The sequence below is a fragment of the Phytophthora cinnamomi genome (assembly GCF_018691715.1).
Source record: "Phytophthora cinnamomi strain GKB4 chromosome Unknown Contig60, whole genome shotgun sequence".
Classification (NCBI taxonomy): Eukaryota; Oomycota; class Peronosporomycetes; order Peronosporales; family Peronosporaceae; genus Phytophthora; species Phytophthora cinnamomi.
The window spans coordinates 445709-465149 of NW_027150993.1; the positions used below are offsets into that span (position 1 = coordinate 445709).

General features: G+C 57.7%; 9 protein-coding genes across 10 annotated transcripts; 5 read left to right on the top strand and 4 right to left on the bottom strand.

Annotated features, from left to right (window-relative positions):
- Positions 1-174: 174 nt before the first annotated feature.
- Positions 175-1164, top strand: IUM83_14060 (uncharacterized protein; the record flags this gene model as incomplete). The annotated part of the gene is made up of 6 exons (XM_067938776.1): positions 175-177; positions 289-372; positions 448-504; positions 578-625; positions 709-891; positions 955-1164. The coding sequence occupies 6 exons, from the start codon at positions 175-177 to the stop codon at positions 1162-1164; spliced, it is 585 nt and encodes a 194-aa protein (XP_067787523.1).
- Positions 1165-1424: 260 nt separating this feature from the next.
- On the top strand, positions 1425-2529 carry IUM83_14061 (px domain containing protein; the record flags this gene model as incomplete). The annotated part of the gene is made up of 4 exons (XM_067938777.1): positions 1425-1797; positions 1871-2302; positions 2397-2434; positions 2524-2529. The coding sequence occupies 4 exons, from the start codon at positions 1425-1427 to the stop codon at positions 2527-2529; spliced, it is 849 nt and encodes a 282-aa protein (XP_067787522.1).
- Positions 2530-3031: 502 nt separating this feature from the next.
- Positions 3032-4771, top strand: IUM83_14062 (px domain containing protein; the record flags this gene model as incomplete). 2 transcript variants are annotated; one of them, XM_067938779.1, is made up of 2 exons in its annotated part: positions 3032-3512; positions 3582-4771. In XM_067938779.1, the coding sequence occupies 2 exons, from the start codon at positions 3032-3034 to the stop codon at positions 4769-4771; spliced, it is 1671 nt and encodes a 556-aa protein (XP_067787526.1). The 2 variants fall into 2 exon arrangements, with proteins under 2 accessions (XP_067787526.1, XP_067787525.1); XM_067938778.1 differs by having other exon boundaries at positions 3585-4771.
- A 383-nt stretch (positions 4772-5154) lies between these two features.
- Positions 5155-5678, bottom strand: IUM83_14063 (uncharacterized protein; the record flags this gene model as incomplete). Its single annotated transcript, XM_067938780.1, has 3 exons — positions 5155-5220; positions 5297-5368; positions 5442-5678. The coding sequence occupies 3 exons, from the start codon at positions 5676-5678 to the stop codon at positions 5155-5157; spliced, it is 375 nt and encodes a 124-aa protein (XP_067787524.1).
- An 873-nt stretch (positions 5679-6551) lies between these two features.
- On the bottom strand, positions 6552-7373 carry IUM83_14064 (Phox homologous domain; the record flags this gene model as incomplete). The annotated part of the gene is made up of 1 exon (XM_067938781.1): positions 6552-7373. One exon carries the CDS (start codon positions 7371-7373, stop codon positions 6552-6554), a length of 822 nt encoding a protein of 273 aa, XP_067787519.1.
- Positions 7374-11531: 4158 nt separating this feature from the next.
- Positions 11532-13269, top strand: IUM83_14065 (CAMKK/CAMKK-META protein kinase; the record flags this gene model as incomplete). Its single annotated transcript, XM_067938782.1, has 2 exons — positions 11532-13168; positions 13245-13269. The coding sequence occupies 2 exons, from the start codon at positions 11532-11534 to the stop codon at positions 13267-13269; spliced, it is 1662 nt and encodes a 553-aa protein (XP_067787518.1).
- A 1481-nt stretch (positions 13270-14750) lies between these two features.
- IUM83_14066 (WW domain-containing oxidoreductase) lies at positions 14751-15764 on the top strand (the record flags this gene model as incomplete). Its single annotated transcript, XM_067938783.1, has 1 exon — positions 14751-15764. One exon carries the CDS (start codon positions 14751-14753, stop codon positions 15762-15764), a length of 1014 nt encoding a protein of 337 aa, XP_067787521.1.
- Positions 15765-15891: 127 nt separating this feature from the next.
- IUM83_14067 (Acyl-CoA dehydrogenase/oxidase) lies at positions 15892-18018 on the bottom strand (the record flags this gene model as incomplete). The annotated part of the gene is made up of 2 exons (XM_067938784.1): positions 15892-17227; positions 17417-18018. The coding sequence occupies 2 exons, from the start codon at positions 18016-18018 to the stop codon at positions 15892-15894; spliced, it is 1938 nt and encodes a 645-aa protein (XP_067787520.1).
- Positions 18019-18404: 386 nt separating this feature from the next.
- Positions 18405-19380, bottom strand: IUM83_14068 (uncharacterized protein; the record flags this gene model as incomplete). Its single annotated transcript, XM_067938785.1, has 4 exons — positions 18405-18814; positions 18896-18949; positions 19021-19233; positions 19326-19380. The coding sequence occupies 4 exons, from the start codon at positions 19378-19380 to the stop codon at positions 18405-18407; spliced, it is 732 nt and encodes a 243-aa protein (XP_067787496.1).
- Positions 19381-19441: the final 61 nt, after the last annotated feature.

Here is a 19441-nt window from a genome sequence, read left to right on the forward strand (position 1 = left end):
CTCGCGCGCTTGCGTCTGTCACAATAAGTCTGTCCTCACTGTCAAGTGCTCGCGTGCGCCCGTTACGGGCTCTGCAAATAGGGCTGCCACGTACTTCGCACCTTTTCGAGATCCGATCAGATTCTGAGTACTTGGAGTCAGTTCTGAGTATTCCATTCTTTCTTGATCGGCGAAATGGTGCGGTCGAGTGCCTAGCTTGGAGGCGGCCTCTCTGCTCGATACGCTCCACCCACGCGTTATGAGCGCGTGGCTACGTATTTCACTAACGCTGCAATGGATATGGTGCAGAAATTCCGGTTCTGCGGGGGATTGGAGCCGCCCGACTGGCTGCTGGGCGAGGTGCCGCTGCTCTCTGGGGAGCAGAGCAAAGTGGTGCGTCTGCTGCGTCGTTGGCGGAGCATGCTGGGGGTTGTAAATGTTGCTAACAAGTTTCCACCTGCATTGCAGACGCCTGACGACCTTGCTGCTATGTGTGAAGCCATTGGGGCGGATATCGGAGTGCAGGTTTGCTTTGGATCCTTTAGTGTCGTTGCTGGGGGTGCAGAGCTTAGCATTGCTGGATTTGCGTTGGTTGCAGGAGCTGGATCGAGCGCAGATACTGTTCCAGGATACTGCAGATGCGAAGGTTGCACACAATTGGGTAGAATGTAATGACACGAGTTAGGGTGAACTGAACGAGGATGTGGTCGCTGTTCCATTCCGGTCCAGGCTGCTGTTGCTGCGCTGCGCTTCATCTTGACGCACGCTGCCAAGTACGACGCAGACCGGTCCGATCTTGTTGAGGAGCTGCAGCAGCTAGGCATGCAGCAGGCAGCAGTTGAAGCCATTGCACAGAGCTACGAGGACCAACGCGCGACCATCCAGGGCCAGCAGCGCGCGCGGCGCTTCCAGGTGCGTCATCTCGACCCTTTGCTGTACCAAATGTATCGCGCTCACGTTTACGTTGCTGCTCAGTTCCCCCACGTCGAGCAGGTCGAATGGGAGGTGGAGGCAGCGACGGTAAAGCTGAAGTTGAAGCTGGACCAGCCGGCGATGGATTGCGGCGTCGCAGTGCCGGCCACGGCCACAGCAGAGCACGAGCTCAGCTTCGACATGGACAAGAGCAAGTTCCTGGCGCTGTATGAGGAGCTCAGCCAAGCGCAGTCGCTGCTGCGCGGCGTCTAATGGGTCATGGCAGAGCTCTCCGCCCCGCCGAAAAGGGCAAGTTCCGACCCCGATCAGCGCGTCATCAAAGGTCCAAAAATAGAGTGTCGCAAAGACCTGTCCGGCGGCTGCCCCATTACACACTTATTCCCTCCACTTGGTTCTACTATAACATCCAGTTCAACTTGAGTCCCAAAGGGGGCACTTATCGCGGGACAACCCTCAGCTTAGACTGTCTTCATCTGCATAACCAGAAGAACCCCATACTAACAGGCTCGGCGATGGGCGGCGGGTCCTGGGTCGTACAGGAGGGCTTCCTGCTCGTCAAGCGCGACGAGGCCGCGTCCCCGCGCGCGGAGAGTGCCAATCCCCCGCAGTGGAAGCCGGCGATGGGCGGCGGCAGGGGCCTCAAGGAGTTCTACGTGGTGCTCACCATGAACCGCAAGCTCGAGTTCTTCGACGGCAGCGACGCCGACACGCGCAGCAAGGTGGACTCGGCCTACCTGCTGGGCTTCGCCGGATGGGACGGGGACGGACTGCTCAAGGCGGACTCGTACGGGCTGGAGCTGAAGGTGGAGCGCCACGCCCAGCCGCGCATGCACCTGGCGGCGTTCAACCGCGTGGATCAGGAGAAATGGTGTCGCGGATTTATGGGTACGTGTGCCTCGTATTTTAGGGGGTGAGCCCAATTGTTGACGGAAATTGGGTAAATCTTGTGGTGATGCAGCGGCGCTGGATCCGCAAAGTGCCGCGGGCGAGGAGGTCCGGCGAGAGCGGCGCCGCGTGAAGAAGGAGGAGAAGCGGCTGCAGGAGGAGAGGGAGGAGAAGATCCGCAAGTGGAAGGAGAAGAAGGCCCGGATGATCAAGGAGGAGCAGGACCGGCTGCTCGCGCGGGAGGAGGAGATCAACAACATGACGCCCCTGGAGCGCGTGGACGGCCTCGGCTCGCTGGACGACGACACGGCCAGGATGCTGGAGAAGAGGAAGCTCAGACTGCAGCGTCGGCAGGCGCCCACGACCGGCAGAGTGAACAAGGCGGCGTACCGTCGGCGTCTCGAAGAGGCAGCGGGAGGAAAGACCGACAACGTGCAGCCGCTGCACACGAAGATCGTAGAGCAGAAGGCCAAGGTCCGCGTGGAACTCCCCCCGCCTGGACAGTGTGAGTGCTCTTTCGTTGAGTGTGGTGTGATGGTGTGAGGGATCTGGGACTCATTTGGTATTGTTTGTGTGTGTGTGTTGCATTTTGCGACCAGTTTTCGAGGTCGGCGGCATTGTTCACAACGACGCACCGGTGCGTGTAGGCTCCTCCGGAAGTGACATGTCGGACAGCTCGTCGATGTCGTCGCGACTTTCTTCTGTTTCGTCTGTGACGGGATCCAGGCATGACGGTGGTATGGGCAATGCGCCTCCTCCTCCCCCGCCGCCACCGCCGATGCGTTGGTCAGCCAGTAGTTCCCGCGTCTCCATGTCTTCTCGAGCGTCAATGAGTATTCCACCTCCGCCACCTCCCCCACTGTTTGACCACCAGAGTTTCAACGAACGGGAATCGCGACTCTCGAGATCCAGTAGCAGCCTCCGCAGTTCGTCGTTTGACTCGTTCGCCTTCGATCGGGATGAAGACCCGGTGCCTCCTCGATCTTCGTTTTCCCAAGGCAGCCGCCGTGTTTCGAGTAGCAAACAAAACGTGCAGGACAATCTCGCTGCCATTTTAGGCGGTGGAAGACCAAAGTCCGCCTCACGAGCGTCTCGCGCGAGCCGTCGACGCGACTCGTTTGGATCGACCGTGAGCTCCGTGACGACTGCATCCTACGCGGTACCAGATCGAAAGCCTAAGACAAACATTACCCGATCAAACGGAAGCAGCAGCCCACCAGCTCCAGAACCATCGATGGCGAACGCGTTCGCTGCTAGTCTTGCTGCGATTCGGCGCAACCGTGCCGACACCGTCGAAGAAATGAGCGTAACCCGCAGTGCTATAAGTCCGGTGGCAAACGCCCCCGTCAATGGCAAGGTGCGCGATCGGAAACGCGATTCTCAGCTCAGTGCCGAAGGGAAAAACATTTTGAAGAAAGCAATGGGCGGTGATAGCGCTCAAGTTCCTGGTTCTAAAATCAAGTCGAACGCGAATTCCGGTCGCCGGGGTCTATTTGACGACAGTAGCAGTGACGAGGACGAGGAGTCTGACACTGGGCTGTTTGGTGTGGGTGGACGAAAGAGCAAGGCGCCGAACATTGCCTCCCGTGTGTCAAATAGCATGCGTTCCAGTGATTTGAGTGTGGACTCGCGACCTACACCAGTGAAGAAGAGCGTCCCTGCGCCGTCTGTGAGCAGCGATGAAGATGTATCGAGTGACTCCGATTCCGACGATGGTACGATCTCAACACTATCTTGTGTCCGGCCTTGGGATGTTTTACTGACGTGCACGGGCGTGTTGTTAGCAGGCAATTCATTCTTTGTTCAGCCACGCAAGGTCGAACCAACAAGTCCAAGGGGTGCTACTACGAACAATATGGGGGCCAGGGGCGCTGGCCCGAGCGTGGTGGTGGTGTTCATATCGTCTGCTTTGCGTACCGAAGGCAAGAAATCGACCGGCGTCTTCACATTTATGCTTCAGTTTGGGAACTTGGAGCACAGCTTCTCCTTCACATATTCGGAATTTGAGGAGATACACACCCGGCTGACCTCAGCTTTTCCGGGCACAGCGTTGCCGAAGTTCCCTTCGAAACACCGCTTACGCAATAACACGAAACCGGAGAACATGGAGAAGCGCGCCCAGGAGTTCCGTCTGTACTTGCAGCAGCTGGTGGCCTTACCTGGCGTTTTGCCGAGCGAGCGGTTCCAGTTTGAATACCATATCGACGGCGCCTTTGCGCGCGCATTGGCAAACGGCCAAAGCTCCAACGGAAGCGCAGCGAATGGTGCACAATCTAATGGCCGGCCGCCGAGAAGTCCCGTTGCACCTCTACCGAAAAAGGAACAAGTGGTGTCGCCCGCTTCTTCTGGCCATGGAAGCCCTCCTGCACGAGCTGCGAAACCGAGGGCGTCGAAGGGGCTTTTCGGTTTGGACGACTCGGATTCCGACCCCGAGTCCGACTCGGATACGTCCGTTGACACGCCAAAGCCTGTGGCTCGGCAGCAGCGTCGTGAGTCTGCAGCATCGGCAACCCAACCGAGGAAGCCGAAAACAGCCGAGCTGTCCAGCAGTGTTATCAACGCCGTCCCCGAAGATAATCGGCGTGGCAAGAAGAGTCGGTCGCGTTCGCGGTTGAGCTCTCGAGCGAGTTCCAGAGCAAGTTTGGCAGCACCTCCTCGGCCCGCAGAGCAACCGAAGCCAGCCGTAACGGGATTACCTTCAGGACGCCCGAACCCCTTCGCAGGTGGTCGTGGTGACCTGCTTGCGGCTATTCGCCAGGGCACCCAGCTGAAGAAGACCTCTGACTCAACCGGTGACAGCGCCTCTGATGCTTCTTCGGTCGCCGCAAAACCTCCGCCGCCGCCGCCAGCACTCTCGCAGCCTGGCTCCATCAACGAAGCCATCACGAATGCTATGGCGATGCGGCGTATCCACGTGGAGTATGAGGAGGCAAACTCGAACGCAGACTCGGATTCGGATGACGACTGGGACTAACGCCACTCCGAATTTTCGGAGTGGCGCTTCTCGTGGCGAGGTGTTGGTGGTTCGCCGACCTGCCTCTGCGAGCTCCGTCGGAAGAGCGAGCGATGAAGGGCACACGCAGCGTTCTGGACCAGACCACGAGACCGTAATATAGTATGTACGACGCCGGGGGAGCGGCAAGTAGCGGCGGCGGGCAGATGTCGCCGTGCATTTCTGACTAGAAAGAACTACCGGTAAACAGCAAAATGAATGAACATGATAATTTTTCTGCTTCGGGATAGTCACGGATGTGCACTTCAAATTGAACCTGCGTTTAACAAGCGATGCGCTGCGCAATGGGCAGCAATTCCTTGCCGAAAACACGCAGTTGTCAAGGAACGGCAACTTGCAGCAGCTCAGTCCTGCTCGCGCTGGCCCGCCTCCACCACGACGCTGCCCTCGAACTGGCCGGGCGCCGTCGTCTGCCGCACAACAGCAACGCGCCAAAGCTCTTGCGTTAGATACTAGCACAGCAGGCAGCAGCCATGCATTATATACCTCCTCCATGCTGCTGACCACGATGCCCACGACGGAGAACGCGACGGCCATGCCCACGCCCCAGAGGAAGCTCTGCAGTGCGAACAGCCTCGTTAGCCAGCTTTACACATAGTAGTACATGTATGTGTTCTGGTTATCCGCCCACCTCCTTCATGACTCCGCCAAAGGTCTGCGGCGCCTGCTGCTCCGACTGCACGAAGGGGTTCGCCAGCGGCGGCGGGGCAGGCGCCTCCGTCAGCGCGTCGCTCGGCTTAGGCGCATCGGGCACCAAGCGCCGCGCCTCGCTCTTCTTGACACGGATGGGCTTGGCGCGCTTGACGCCTGCGGACGAGAAGCCGCGCGCGAGGGCGGGCACGGAGCGGCGCAGGATCGGCATCATCATGGGCAAATGGATAGCGTAACCTCGTCGCACTGTAACCTCATCGTACCCCTGGTTTACACCACCAGCAAGGAATGGAAAAAAGCCATGTTTTTTGTGAATTGTAGGTGGAGGATTGCTTGCGGGTGGTGAGTCGGAGGAATCAACTGGGTTGTCTATTCCTCGTGGAATCAACTGGGTTGTCTATTCCTCGTAAAAAAACGAAATAAAGCAATATGATTGGCTATCCCGATAGCCAAATCAGATACGTTTTTCTTGGGGTTTACTAAAATAAAACAATTTACTGAGAAATATTCATAATTCATAATTCTCAGTAAATTGTTAATTTTTAGTCAGAAGGAAACCCCTGCAAATTTCACAGTTTATGACGTGGGGTGGGTGGGTTGCCAACGGAGGCGAGCTGCTGCACTGCTTCCCGCCGCTGGGCCAGGGTGTCAGCAATTCACCGCTCGCCTGGCTGCCAGGAGCAGCAGAGCGGGCAGATTTCTCTTCGCGCCGCCCCAGGCACGCCACCACCACCAGCACACGACGAAATGGACACGTACGTACATGCAGGATAAGACGGCAGCGTTCGCTCGCATGGTTACATATATTGCACCCAACCAGTACATGGTCGATAAACTCAGTAAATAAATAATTTACTCTCTTCTCCTCCAGGTAGCTCCACCTATTGTACGTGTGTGGTGTCGTCTCTCTGTTGTGTCGGGTGTTACCGGTGCCTTCTTCGATCGAAATGTCCTTCCTCTCCTTCTCTCCCTCTTGCTCTCTCCTTCTCTCTTCTGCTCTGTGTGTTCCCACCTCCCCCGCTTCCTTCTCTGTGGTTCTTCACCGTTCTCTCTTTCTCTTTTGTCTTCTGTCCCTTCTTGTGCTGGCTGCTTACACCGAGTAGCTGGTGTCAAAGGACCCAGCGGGGCTCAGGCGGAGCTGCCGGTCGCTCTTCGGCACCTCGTAGCCCGACAGGCTCACGTAGCCGGCGTCGTAGCTGCTGGGGTTCTTGCCGATGAACTTGCTGAACGCCGCGCTCTTGCACAGCCTCGGGTGCGCGTGGATGACCAACAGCAGCTCCTGCAGTCTCGCTGCGCGCGCGGTAAGCATCTTGTCAGGCGACACGAACAGCTGGAAGACCGACACGATGCCATGTGGCGGCAGCTCCGGGAGCTCTGACAGCTCTGACAGGCCTTCGTGCAGCAGCTTGAAGTCCGTGAAGCGGCGGCGGACCGCGTAGGCGTTCGTGTCGCTGGGTCCACCAACGTCCACCTTGAACATCCACGTGCCGTGGCTGTTCTTGGAGTAGCCCGAGATGGTGACGGTGCGGACGAGGTCGACCTCGTCGCCCGCCGAGTACGGGCGCGCGCGCGCCGCGCCGCTGGACGGGGCGGCGGGCGCCATCATGCGCTCGAGGCGCAGCGCCGACTCGGAGTAGCTCTTGTGTCGACGGCCGCGACGGCGGCCACTGCTGGCCACCAGCGCGCCGCTGCTGGAGCTGCTGGTGATGGGGCGGCGGCTGCTGCAGCTCTGCACGTAGACGACGGCGGTGGCCGTCGGGGACGCGGCGGGCGTGGCGGCCGAGGCCGTCGGGGACGTGGCCGTGGACGGCGAGGCCGGCTTGAGGCTCAGGCGGTAGACCATGGGCGGCACGGCCGTGGCGTTGCTGTAGGTGACGGAGGTTCCCCGCGGGGAGTACTCCGGGATCATCATCCTGGAGGCGGCGGAATGGTGGCGACGCGGGCGGGGGCAGTCAGCGCTGCGGGGCGCTGGGGTGCTACGGGTGGGTGGCTGGGGGAGGGAGAGCTCCGGCCGAGAACGATACAGCGGCCAGCTCTGCCCGGATGCAGCAGCGACTCGCGCTCCTGCTGGCAAGTTTGAAAGTGCGGCTCCCACGCGGGCGTTGGTGCCCTGGGCGACAGGGCGCAATGCATAGCCGGGGCGGGTGATGCGCTTTTTGACGGCTCCAGTTGACTTGGTCTTAGTATGGGCCAAAAGATACGGCAGTTGGTGATGGTCAGGCTGCAACTCGCTGCTGCAACTCGCTGAGGCCAGCATGCTGCGCACTTTGGCGCTGGTGAGGACCGCGCAGCAGGTGGCAAGGCGCCGTGGCGGCGGCGGTGACCGGCGTTGAGCAGCTGGGCGTAGGCGGACTGGTGCGTAAATTTATTGGCCGGGAAAGCCTTGCAATGGCCAGTCTCTACGGCGAGATCCCGGGCAGAGACCGGAGCGCGGCGGTGGGCGAATTTTCCGGGCCAATGGCGAAGGCAAGTCGGTGTCGCGCTGTCGATGTTGCTGGCAATATCAGCCCCTACAATTTTCCCCATCGAATTGGCCGCCGCTGCGTCGCCAGGTTGTGGCAGCACCAGCGCCGCCAGCACTGCTCGCAGCAGGGGGCAGCAATACTCTTTTGCCGTGAGAGCTTGACGCCAAAGTGAGACCGTGTTGGCGCCGACGCGTCACAGAGACAAGGTTCATTAGTAACCAATCAGATCGTTTCCCTGCCCAACTTCATATTAATCTCGCTTTGCAGCGCCAGCAGCTCTCTGCCTGGCGTCGAGCTCTATTGAAGCCGCGCCTTTTGCCGTGAGCAATGATCCATTGCCAGCACAGAGCACACTTAACACAGAGCCAAAGGATCCACCTAGCAGTGTTGATGCCAGCAAGTAAAGCTCCAAGGTCGACGATATGACATTGGAGAGTTTCTGAAGCGTAAGGATACGCGCTGACTCCGCTTCAAGCAGGTCAAGTTGGAGGCAACAGGTGGCTCGCCGCGCGTTGCGAGGCAACAGCAGCCTGTGGTCGTCGTTCCGACGCGCACCTTGTTGGGTGCCGAGCCGCAGGTGGTGCCGCTGGTGAAGGTGCTCGTCAATGCGCCCTATTGATGTGACAGGAGCGGAGTTGCTGCGATACACCTGAAAAAAGCTCGCTGCAGCCTGCAGTGCAGTACATGTACACACAACAAGCCACGCTCCGTAAATTGTGCAGTACATCTACAGGCAAAGTCCGACCAGCTCGATGAGCGACACTTGAACATTTTTGGCGAAAAATGCCGAGGCTCGGCCCGAGCAGCTCCGGCTCGGCGGCGTGCGTGGTGTGTAGCTGTCGCAGCGCTGCCGCCGCTGATTTGGATAAGCCTGCAACCCCTGGCGCTTCTGGTACTGGCAATCATATCCTGGCGTAGCTCCAGCGATGAAGCAACAGCGGACCGGTGCCAGCACCCTTGCGGCGGCTGCGCTGCTAATTTAACACGCTGGTGTCCCAGGAGTATCCCGCGCGTTTGACTCACCGGTCATTAGCGGTCCTTCAACGCGGAGGGGACGTCACAGCCACCCGATACGGCAGCGCAAGCGGCCAAGCCCGCCGGGACGCGTTCGCGACCTCGGGTTGGCGTCCACGTGCGCCAGCCGATGAGCAACTCTCGCACGCCGCCAGCTTTCTGAATTTGAGGCCCCGATCCGCACGCGAGCAGCCTGCGGTTTGCGCTCGTCGATTCGTTGCTGCGCTGCGTGTTCGTGGACAGTTCCGGTCATGCTCGAGGTAGCACGTAGGCGGAGATCTGGCAGTCTTCGGCTCACTGCCATCGCGCCGGCGAGGCCGAGGCGGCAGGAGCAGCCTCCCGGTTGTGGCGATCGTCGAGCAAGCAAGCTTGCGCTGCTTGCGTGGCGGGACTGCTGGCCTTCATCAGGCGAAGGCGAAAGTGTGACGCGTTTCGCGTCGGCTTCGGGCGTTCTTGTTGACAGAGCGCGGATTGCATCGACAGAGTGGCCTCGGAGTCTTGCGCTCTAGCGGTTGGAATATGGTGAAGCCTAGAAAGAAGAGGGCGACGAGTTGTGGCTTATTCTCGCCAAGTCCAGACGAAAATGATGTGTCGACGCCCTAAATCTGCTAGGAGTAAGTTCTGCTCCTAGCCATTTGACACGACGAGCAATTCATTCTTAGGTTAGAAACCATTGCCGTAACATTTGACGAGTAGGCTAACCTACTTTCTCCCGGTACGCCAGCATGTCGAGATGATTGGCGCAAACTGTTCGAGTACTGCAAGAGTGATTGAATTCGACAACGAATTCAATCGGGACAAGCTCAATTCTGATGCTAAAGCCGCCCAATTCGCACGCAGATCAAGGAGAACGTGTCGGCCACGCAGCATTACGTTGCATGAGATGACTTCATATTTTTCCCCTCCAGGCAGAAGGCTGCCAAAGCAATGCTTATTCTCGTTTTGCAATGTTGAAACTGTTGTTCTCTCACAATAGCAGCATTCTCTGCTGCGCCAGCTCACGAGGTGGTGCTTTCGCCGACGTGATGGCCACGAGGCGAATCCAGTGTTGGTAGGCATCACGAATGGGCTGTGTGGCCAGCAAGCCTGTTCCCCCACCTCCTGCTCCTGCGAAGACTTCCAATGCACAGGCCACAGCTCAGCCTCCTGCCGAAAGTAGCACCACACCGCACGACCAACCCGAGCAGAGCAAACCAGCCACCGACGCGCTTTTGAAGTTAGCGATGGAAGCAGATGATGAAGTTGAAGAAGTCCAAGATGAACAAGACTCGGCACTCCTCGAACCCGTGAATGGTAGCCCCTTGAAATCGCTAATTCAGCAGTCAATCCTAGGCGACCAACAACCTGAAGATGCGGCTGTGTCCTCCATGCTACCAGACGTATCGTACTCCATGCGCGGTAGCCCCGGTCAAGCATCTTCTGCGAATCCCATCGACGGGCTAAATCAGCAAACCAACGTTGTGCCATCAACCTGGAAAGGCACTAGCGCCTCGGGAGTGGTGCAGATGCCACCGAGACAAGGATCAAATGTGAGTGGGGCCCAGATGCCAGCGATTCTTCCCTTGCAGCAGCCTCAAGTCGCGAGAGCACCAGGTTGGGTGTCAGGTCCGCCACCACGAGGACGAGGTGGGCCCGTCCCCAATGGGTATCGAGCTCCTCAAGGCGGTGGTGCCCCTGTTCCTCGCGGTTCACTACCAGCTACACGCGGAAGGGGACGGCCGGTACACGCAGTGATTCCAAGTGACCGTAGTATGACGCACGGAGGCCAACGACAGCCTTTTCCTGCCGTGGGGAACCCGCAATCACCTGAGAATAACAGTCCGAATGCGAAAGCGAATCGTGTTGAGGTGCAAAGCAAGATTGTAAGCTCTAGCAGCGATGGAGATGACGATTCCGATGAAGACGAAGACATCGCAAAAGAGGACGAGGAAGTCGAAGATTGGGATCTTGGCGACGGTGACAACGTTGTGGCTCCAAAACCCACTGTAAAATCACCTAGAAGTGGCGCTCCGACAGAAGCAAAAAGTGACCCACAACCTTCTCAGGCTCGAAGCTTATCTGTGAAAATCGGCTCCCCAGTTCAAAACCACGAAATGGCCCCACCGCGTGTCGTGCCGCCGCCTTTATCTTCACCGCCGCCTCGACGATCGTCAGGATTCCAGCCAAAGTTCCGACCAACGCTCGAGTTGACCGACGATATTGAGACTGTGCAGTCTGACAGCAGTGCAAGCAGTGACAACAGTGATGACGATGATGCGGATGAATCCGACGACTGCGTTCACGATTGGCTGGACGGTCCCGGAGATCCGTCGCCGAATATGTCTCCGTCTAGACGTTCAGTGAGCCCAGTAAAATCTGTGACGCCGTTGACTTCGGCACGTGAACGCTCCCAGCCGAGTCCAGGGGCAGCCTCTCCTAACCCAAATTCACGCCACTTGTACGGGCTCTCCATTGTCCCTCCTGGTGCCACTCCAACTCAATTGGCAATTAACACCTCTGGCCCTACAACACCACTTCCTCCGGGGCGTGCGCCACAGCCGCCAGCTTATCGTCAAGGTAATATGTCTCCGACAAGAAGTGCAGGCGCAAATATGCACATCGCAATGATGGGGTCGGTGTCGCCTGTGAAGCAGTCCTCGTATCGCTCTGGCATTGTCAGCAACGTCGCCCCAGCGGTTGTGCCTCTTGTCATGGCGGGTGACCAATCTCCAGGTAAAGCTGCTCCTTCTCCGAACAGCTCCCCGGCCGCCGCAGCTATCCGAGACACGAAGATAGTAAAGAAGAAGAAAGCCGAACTGCCTCAGCACAATTTGCCACACCCAGTGCCAAAATTCGGAGACTGGCTCAACTCGCGAACCATGATCAACAATTACATCATTTTGGAGTCACTCGGCACTGGAGGATATGCTGAAGTGAAGCTCTGCAAGGAAAAACAATCGGGAAAACTCTACGCAATGAAGTTTATCAGTCGTGACGTGATGAAGAAAGATAAACTGGGAAAGCAGAGCAAACTGGACGATATCAAGCGCGAAATCGCTATCATGAAGAAACTGAATCATCCAAATGTACTGCGGTTATACGAAGTTATGGATGATCCCAAGATGAACAAACTTTTCCTCGTGCTCGAGTACATGAAGCATGGTGACATGCTTTCGTTCCAGAAGAAGAAACACCCACAAGGAATGCTGGAAAATCTGCGAGACCGGGACTTGCACAGTGTTTTCTTGCAGGTAATTCTAGGTCTGGCTTATCTCCATGAGCAGAAGATTGTGCATGGCGACATCAAGCCCCAGAACCTGCTTGTTGGTGAGAAAGACGTCGTGAAAATCGCTGATTTCGGTATTTCGCAGTCTCTTTATGGCAGCAAACAGAAGATCACAGACGTCGCTGGCACACCTGCCTTCATGTCACCTGAAATGTGTTCTGGTGAAGAGTATTCAGGCCAGCTAGCAGACGTTTGGGCCCTCGGAGCGACAATTTTCATGCTGAAGTTCGGGAACCCGCCGTTCCTAGCCAAAAGCGCTATGCAAATGTTTGAGAGGATTCAGAATGACCCACTTGTGTTCCCATCGGCAATCGATCCATTGCTAGCGCATTTGCTGAACGGAATGCTGACCAAAACTCCACAAAAGCGCCTTACACTCTTGGACGTCATGGTTCATCCGTGGGTAACAAAGAACGAAAAACATAGTCTAGCACTTAACGCCGTCAACCGCCCTTCACACCCGATTACCGTGTCGAAAGACGAGATTGAGCATGCTGTAGGTGCAAACCATATCGCGATCGTTGTCAATATCCGCAAGCAAATGCTCAAGCGACTGAAACGTGCCCGCGAAAGCTTAGCAGCGAAAGGGAAAGAGGAAGCCATATCGACACCTGACTGGGAACACTCGAATCTAGTCTTCGCTCAGTCCCCGAAATCGATCAGCGCCAAGAACTCGGTAAAAGCAAACAAAGTGTTTGCTGTGACTGCAGAACCTATCGCGGACAAAGAGAAGGACCATATATCGGAAGAGCGTCAAGTGCTCTCGAATGAAGAAATCGACTACCGTTCACTGTTGTTCTCGCGGAAGAAGGCGAGCAACAAGAATGCGCTAGAAGCAGTTTCGTCAAATGGAGGAGAGCACTTCAGTAATGGTGGTGCTAGCGTAGCTCACGCTCATCACGTTCACGAGATCGTGAGTGATACCCTCGATGATGAAGATGCTTTTTCAGACGATGATGACGAGTTAGCAGTATCCCAGTCACCACAGCTCCTTGATGAGCTGCTCCTTATGACGCTCTCGATGCCTCCGTTGGCGAAGTCTTCGGCCAACTCTGCTGGAATGACTTCAACACTTGTCAGCAGGAGTGGGGTGAATGGCAAACCTGCCCCTTCCAGTGCAGCTTCAATTGGCAGCAGATCCACCGGGTCCTACCGAAGTTTGGGTGGAACAACCGGAAGCAGCGACGATCTACGATTCTACGGCGAAAGCTCTGCACTCGGCTTGAGCTTTGGCGTGTCATCGTTGGAGGGCCGACGCAACACTCAAGAAGATCGCTGGGTCGTGTTCCCTACCATTGCCGGTTTTTTAGACAACAGTGAGCCCCCAGCATCTTGGTCAGCTCAAACCGCATACGTGGGGATTTACGATGGCCACGGAGGAGAAGAATGCGCTAATATTTTGCACGACCAGCTTCATAGTTGGATATTCCGATCACAAGAAGCGCCTTCGCTAGCTCCCAAGGACTTACAGGATTGTTTTGAATCGCTGGACGCATCTGTGTGCGATTATTTGCTGCATAAGGATGATCTTAGCGGCTCTACAGCCACTAGCCTCATTTTGCGCCGAGGCGCAAGTGGGGGCATTCTTTTGACGATTGCGCACGTGGGAGATTGCCGTCTCGTTCTCAGCAAGCGCGATGGTAGAACTGTAGAGCTGACACAGGATCATCGTCTCACAGTCGAAGCCGAGCGCGACCGTATCATTCAGCTTGGAGGCCGGGTGGTGAATAGTCGTGTAAATGGCGTGATGGCCATCACTCGAGCGTTTGGGGACCTGGAGTTCAAGGGTATGTTAGACCCGCATCATGGTACATCTACAAGCAGTGCCGGATCTTCTGGATTTGGTAGCGCTTTCCGCGACAATGAAAAAGTACCGCCACTGCTCACAGCGAAGCCAGACGTGGGCGATGTAGCACTCGACCCCCGTGAAGACGCTTTCCTGCTTCTTGCTTGCGATGGGCTTTGGGACGTGTTGACCAGCGAGGAAGCCGCATCTATTTTCCGTGAACGCGTGGAATTGCATGGAGATTTGCAGCTTGCAGCGCACGAACTAGCCCAAGAGGGCATTCGCCGTTACTCAAATGATAACATCACGGTCATTGCTGTTCTCCTCCATCCAACTTTGGTGTGACATCTCGCCACCAACCTCGATTACAGCGTTTAGGAAGACTGTCAAAGTTTTACCAGTGCAGTTCTATTGGCGTTTTTGAGGTTTGATTCACTTTCCGAGTGATCACCACCCCATGGCGCTTTTAGTCCCCAGTATCCGATGGCTCAGTTGATGGCATGAAAGCGGCGCTGCTGGTTTCGTAGCGGCTATTACTTGGGTAGAGCTTTACTGCCGCCAGGCTCTACACTGTAGTTGGTGTTGACTCAGCTAGTATACACTGCGTGAGTCACGAGTCCCGGCTCACGTTGAAGTTTCCTTGACTACCGAAATGGTAATCACACTTATTTTGACCAATCAGCGTGCTGATCACGTAACAACTGGAGACCAGTTCAACTGCAAGACGGGTGCCATTGCCAGTTCCGCCTCCTGCCCGCCATGCCGCCGTCTTCGCTCCGCTGGGACGAGTCCCAGATGCCCCCGCAGCACGGCCGCCTGGCGGTCGTCACCGGCGCCAACACGGGCTTAGGCTTCGCCACCTCGCTGGCGTTGGCTCGCGCCGGCGCGTACGTGGTGCTGGCCTGTCGCAACGAAGCGCGAGGCCTCGAGGCGCAGCAGCGCATCCGCGACGAGATCCAGGCCGGTAGTGACACTGAGGGCGGCGCTGTGGGTCACGCCGAGTACATGCAGCTGGACGTGGGGGCGCTGCAGAGCGTGCGCGACTTCGCGTCGGCCTTCACGGCGCGGTTCGCGGGGCGTCGACTCGACATTCTGGTGCTGAACGCCGGCGTGAAGGCCGTCGAGTACGGCGAGACGGTGGACGGCTTCGAGCAGCAGTTCGGCGTGAACCACCTGGGCCACTTCGCCTTGTCGGCGCTGCTGCTGCCGGCGATGAAGCTGGAGGTGCCGGGGGCGGTCGACCCCCCGCCGTCTCGAGTCGTGTCCATCAGTAGCATCTCGCACCACGGGAGCTCGCTCGACATCGAGCAGTTGAGTGTGAAGCCCGAGAATTACGACGCGATGAGCGCGTACCGAGCCTCAAAGCTGGCCAACTTGCTCTTCGCCTATGAGCTGCATCGGCGGCTGGAAAGCGCCGGTGTTTCGCCGACACGCGTGTTGTCTGTGGCGTGCCACCCGGGTGTGACGGAGAGCAACCTGCTGCCCAACCTCGCGAGCACCTACAACTCGGTCATCATTAAGGCTATCATCGGATTCGTGCACTGGCTGCCGTGGGCGCAGACCAATGCTCAAGGCGCGCTCAACGTGTTGTGTGTAGCCACAGACCCGAACGTTGTCGGTGGGGAGTTTATCGGGCCACATGGGCTGAGCGAGTTCTACGGCTGGCCACGGACCGTGGCATCTAGCAAACAGAGCATGTCGCTAGATGATGCCCGTCAGCTCTGGGAGGAGAGCGAAAAGCTTACCGGCATTACGTTCTCAGTGGAGGATTAACTGCCACACTGCAAATTCAAAGCAAAAATTATCATTTCATGTTCTTCAAACACTAAAACCTGCCACCCTCCAAGCGAGAGGTGACGTATGCACAGCAGTCTCGATTCGCTACAATAGCAGAAAATCTCTACTCCAGCGTCTCACCCTCGAAGATGGGTTTGATGGTTGAAGCGAAATACGGAGTTGGGCCCGTGCGGTGGCACACAGCGTCAAGTGCACCTTCGTAGATGCTGCCATCTGCGCGGCCAACGGACGAGTTGAGCACCGTATCCGTGAACATGAAGGCATCGACGAGGGCCACGGCATCGGCACGCACACGTGCACAGCTTTCCATCAGCCGCGCACGTACGAGGTTGCTCTGGAAGGAGGACATAAATTTCTCCTTGAGCAAAAAGGCAGCGCCGCGATCAAGTTCTTGGCAAATGTAGAGTTGACAAAGAGCTTCCAATGCTGGCAAGAGTGCCACGTTGTCTTCTGACACCTCCGCCTTCAGCACATCAATGTGCTGAATGAAAGCGGTGGCCACGTTGTAGAACACGTGTATGCGCGCGATTTCCACGAGGTCCACTTGGCACGAGTTTAAGCGCTCTGTATCGGTACTCCCTGGAGCAGCAGCCAACTTCGCTGCGACCTGCAGTACTTGACGACCAGTGTACACATCCAGCGCATCGCGAAGCAGCGTCGAATTGCTCAGGTCGGCGGGACCCTCCACACCCCACTGGCGGCGACGACCACTGGCCTGCTCTCTCTCCAGATATTGCACGGATCCCGCTAATTTCACACCGCGACGCAACTTGTCCACGGAACGCATGAGATAATGTGCAGTTTGCTGCGCCATGACCGTATTGTCTCCTTCGAAGGTCACCATGACCGAGAAGTCTGCTAGCAGCTCTGCTAGCCCGGTGTATTTGCTGTATCCATTGCCTCCACAGCTCTGGCGGCAGGTATCGATACCTTCCTGCACATCCCAGGTGCAGAAGGCCTTGAAGCCCGACATGGTGCCGTGGATGTCGGCCAGGAGGGCCTCCGAGATATCGCTTCCCTGGGTGTCAAATTGCTGCAGCAGGCGTGTGATGTACCTGGTGTGCAGTCGATACGCGTAGGCGCGTGCTAGCACCGGCATCAGCCGGTATTGGTGCGTTTGGTAGTCGAGCAACCGTGTCTCGGCATTGGGATCCTCCGGGTTAACCTGCAAACCTTGACGTCGCACTGCAGCATAACGCACAGCAATCGTCACCGCCTTCTCCAAGATCCCCACCGACAGTGTCACAATCTTGCCGCGGTTGACAAGAAGCGCAGCATAGGCAAGCTGCGCCTTGTGCTGCGTCTGTGAGAACACGCCATCTCTAGAGACCTGAGCGTAGCGGCGCAGCATGTTTGCTCTCGGGATACGAACGTGGTCGAACTGGATCCAGCCGTTGTCCACCCCCTGGAGCCCCATCTTTGAGCCCATGTCTCCGACCCTCACACCCGGCAGCGGCTCGTGCGTTGTCACGTCACGCAGCGGCACAATGAAGCTCTGTATGCCATGGTCAGCGCCCCCATCCTTGGGCAGCACGAGTCTCGCGAAGCACACCGTGTGTGTAGCAGTCTGGCCGGCGCCTCCGATCCACCACTTGGTGGCTCTGTCAGTGGGCGTGTGGACCACGAACTCGTCCGCGTCCTCGTCGAACGTGGCCGTCGTCTCGAAGCCCCTCGTGAAGCTGCCGTGGCCCAGCTCCGTCATGCCGTAGCAGCCGAAGAGCTCCAGCATCATCGTGGGCAGCATCCACTCGTCCTGCTGCTGCTGGTCGCCCTGGCCCATGATGGCGCCGAGGAACAGGCCGAAGTGGACGCCGTTGCGCGTCCACAGCGACAGGTCGAAGACGCCCACGATGTCCGCCAGCGTCTCGCGCCTCTCCACGTCCGCGCCGTGCTCCAGGAAGAGCGCGTACAGGCGCCGCACGCGCTGCAGAGTGTGCTCGCGCCGCTGCGCCAGCGACCGGTCGAACGCGCCGGCGTCGTTGCGGAACTCCGCGTGGCCCTCCAGCAGCCGCATGGCCTCCAGGCGCAGCGCCGTCTGCCGCTCGCCGCCGAAGAGGAAGTCGGCCATCGCTCGCGGCGAGAAGCTGGCGCGGGCGCGCTCCGCCGCGAGCTCCGCGACGGTCTGGGCGCGAGTGGAGGAAGCGCATGGCGCAGGCTGCAGCTGGCGAGAGAGTGCCGCGAGCCGGCGAGCGGGAGCGGACGTCGCGGACGAGTCCGGCATGGCGGGCATGGTCACAGAGACGCAAATGCCGAAGTGATCGGCGGCTTGAAGTGGCCCTGACGTGTGGGCGGCAGGCGAGGATGGCCGTCATCGATCAAGTGAACATAAATGACAGGGAAATGAAAGAATAGAGGCAGTTGGAAGTGGAGACGCATCACGTTGAGGATTATGGCTGCGTTTTGCATTAGTTTAGAGAGGGTGTTTAGTCCTTCAGAGACAGAGGCATGTTTGAAACCTCGGCGACTGCAGTCGGGTGTATTGCTTGGACGTCTCTCTTAGGCACTGGTACAGGTGTTTTATTCCCAGTTCGAGGACAGACCAGATTTCGCCAGTGGGTCCTGCTGGCTGCCGTGTTGAACTTTATCCAAACTTCAACGGAGCGCTCACTCAGTGAGTCACTTGTTGCCCCACGCCAAAATGGCTGGCGGAGGGACGGAGTAGACCGGCGATTCCTCTCCTTCGTGCAGCTGCAGGTTGCGCATGTTCACGATGATGTTGATTTTCTTGCAGGTTGGCGAGCTCTGGCTGCGCTCGCTCAGCTCTGGCGTCGAGCTGGACGGCTCGAGCCGTCGCGGCTTGCGGTCGACTGTCTTCCTCTTCTTGTTCTTCTTACTCGTGTGCGCTTTCGTTTGCTTACCAGCTGCCCCCTGTGCGCTGTCGATGGCCACGGTTCCGAGTGTTTCAGTCGAATGGGAATGCGTTTGTAGCACGGGCTTGGCGGATTGCGGGCGTTGGGGCAGGTTTCTTGACATCAGTCTCGGGTAGGCCTCGCGTGCGGACTGCAGAGGCCGCGACTCTAGACATACTGGGGACAACAATCGCAACAACGTCGTCAGCGCACTTTTCGTTGCTGGCATCCGTGGAGGAAGAAGACAAAATGCGCTACCACTGCTCTCTCGATCCCGCTCCCTGGGCCGAAGCAGCTCGGACCTCTTGCATTCTGCGCACACCCAGCATGATGAAACCACATCCAGCTACAACAAGCACAAATATGACGAATGCAGCACCGACTTGTCGCTGAATTGGCCTGCCGCCCGTTGCAGTGCAAGCTGCGACTCCGCATCGCGGCAGTCTCGCGTCGCAGCAACTTGATCTGCGCAAAGTCCTCGACCGTCTTCTTGCCCATTATTTTCTGCTGCGCGTGGCGGAGCTGCGCCACCTCCCTCTCTCCTCGCTGCTGGATGCGGCGCTCGGCCAGCAGCTCGGTGTGCAGCTTAAAGCTGACTGCAAGTGCACCACCCACCAACACAAACACAGAGCTCGTCATCGATGTGGCATCACACAATAGACAACAACCTCTCCGCTGCCAGGCCCACCTGGCGCCACGACGGCCTTCCTGCACGCCCTCTCCTTCTCCTTCCGCTGCTCCATGATTAACTTTGGCTCATTTCGAGTGACGGAGACGCGCTTCAACTTGGTCGAGAAAAAAAAA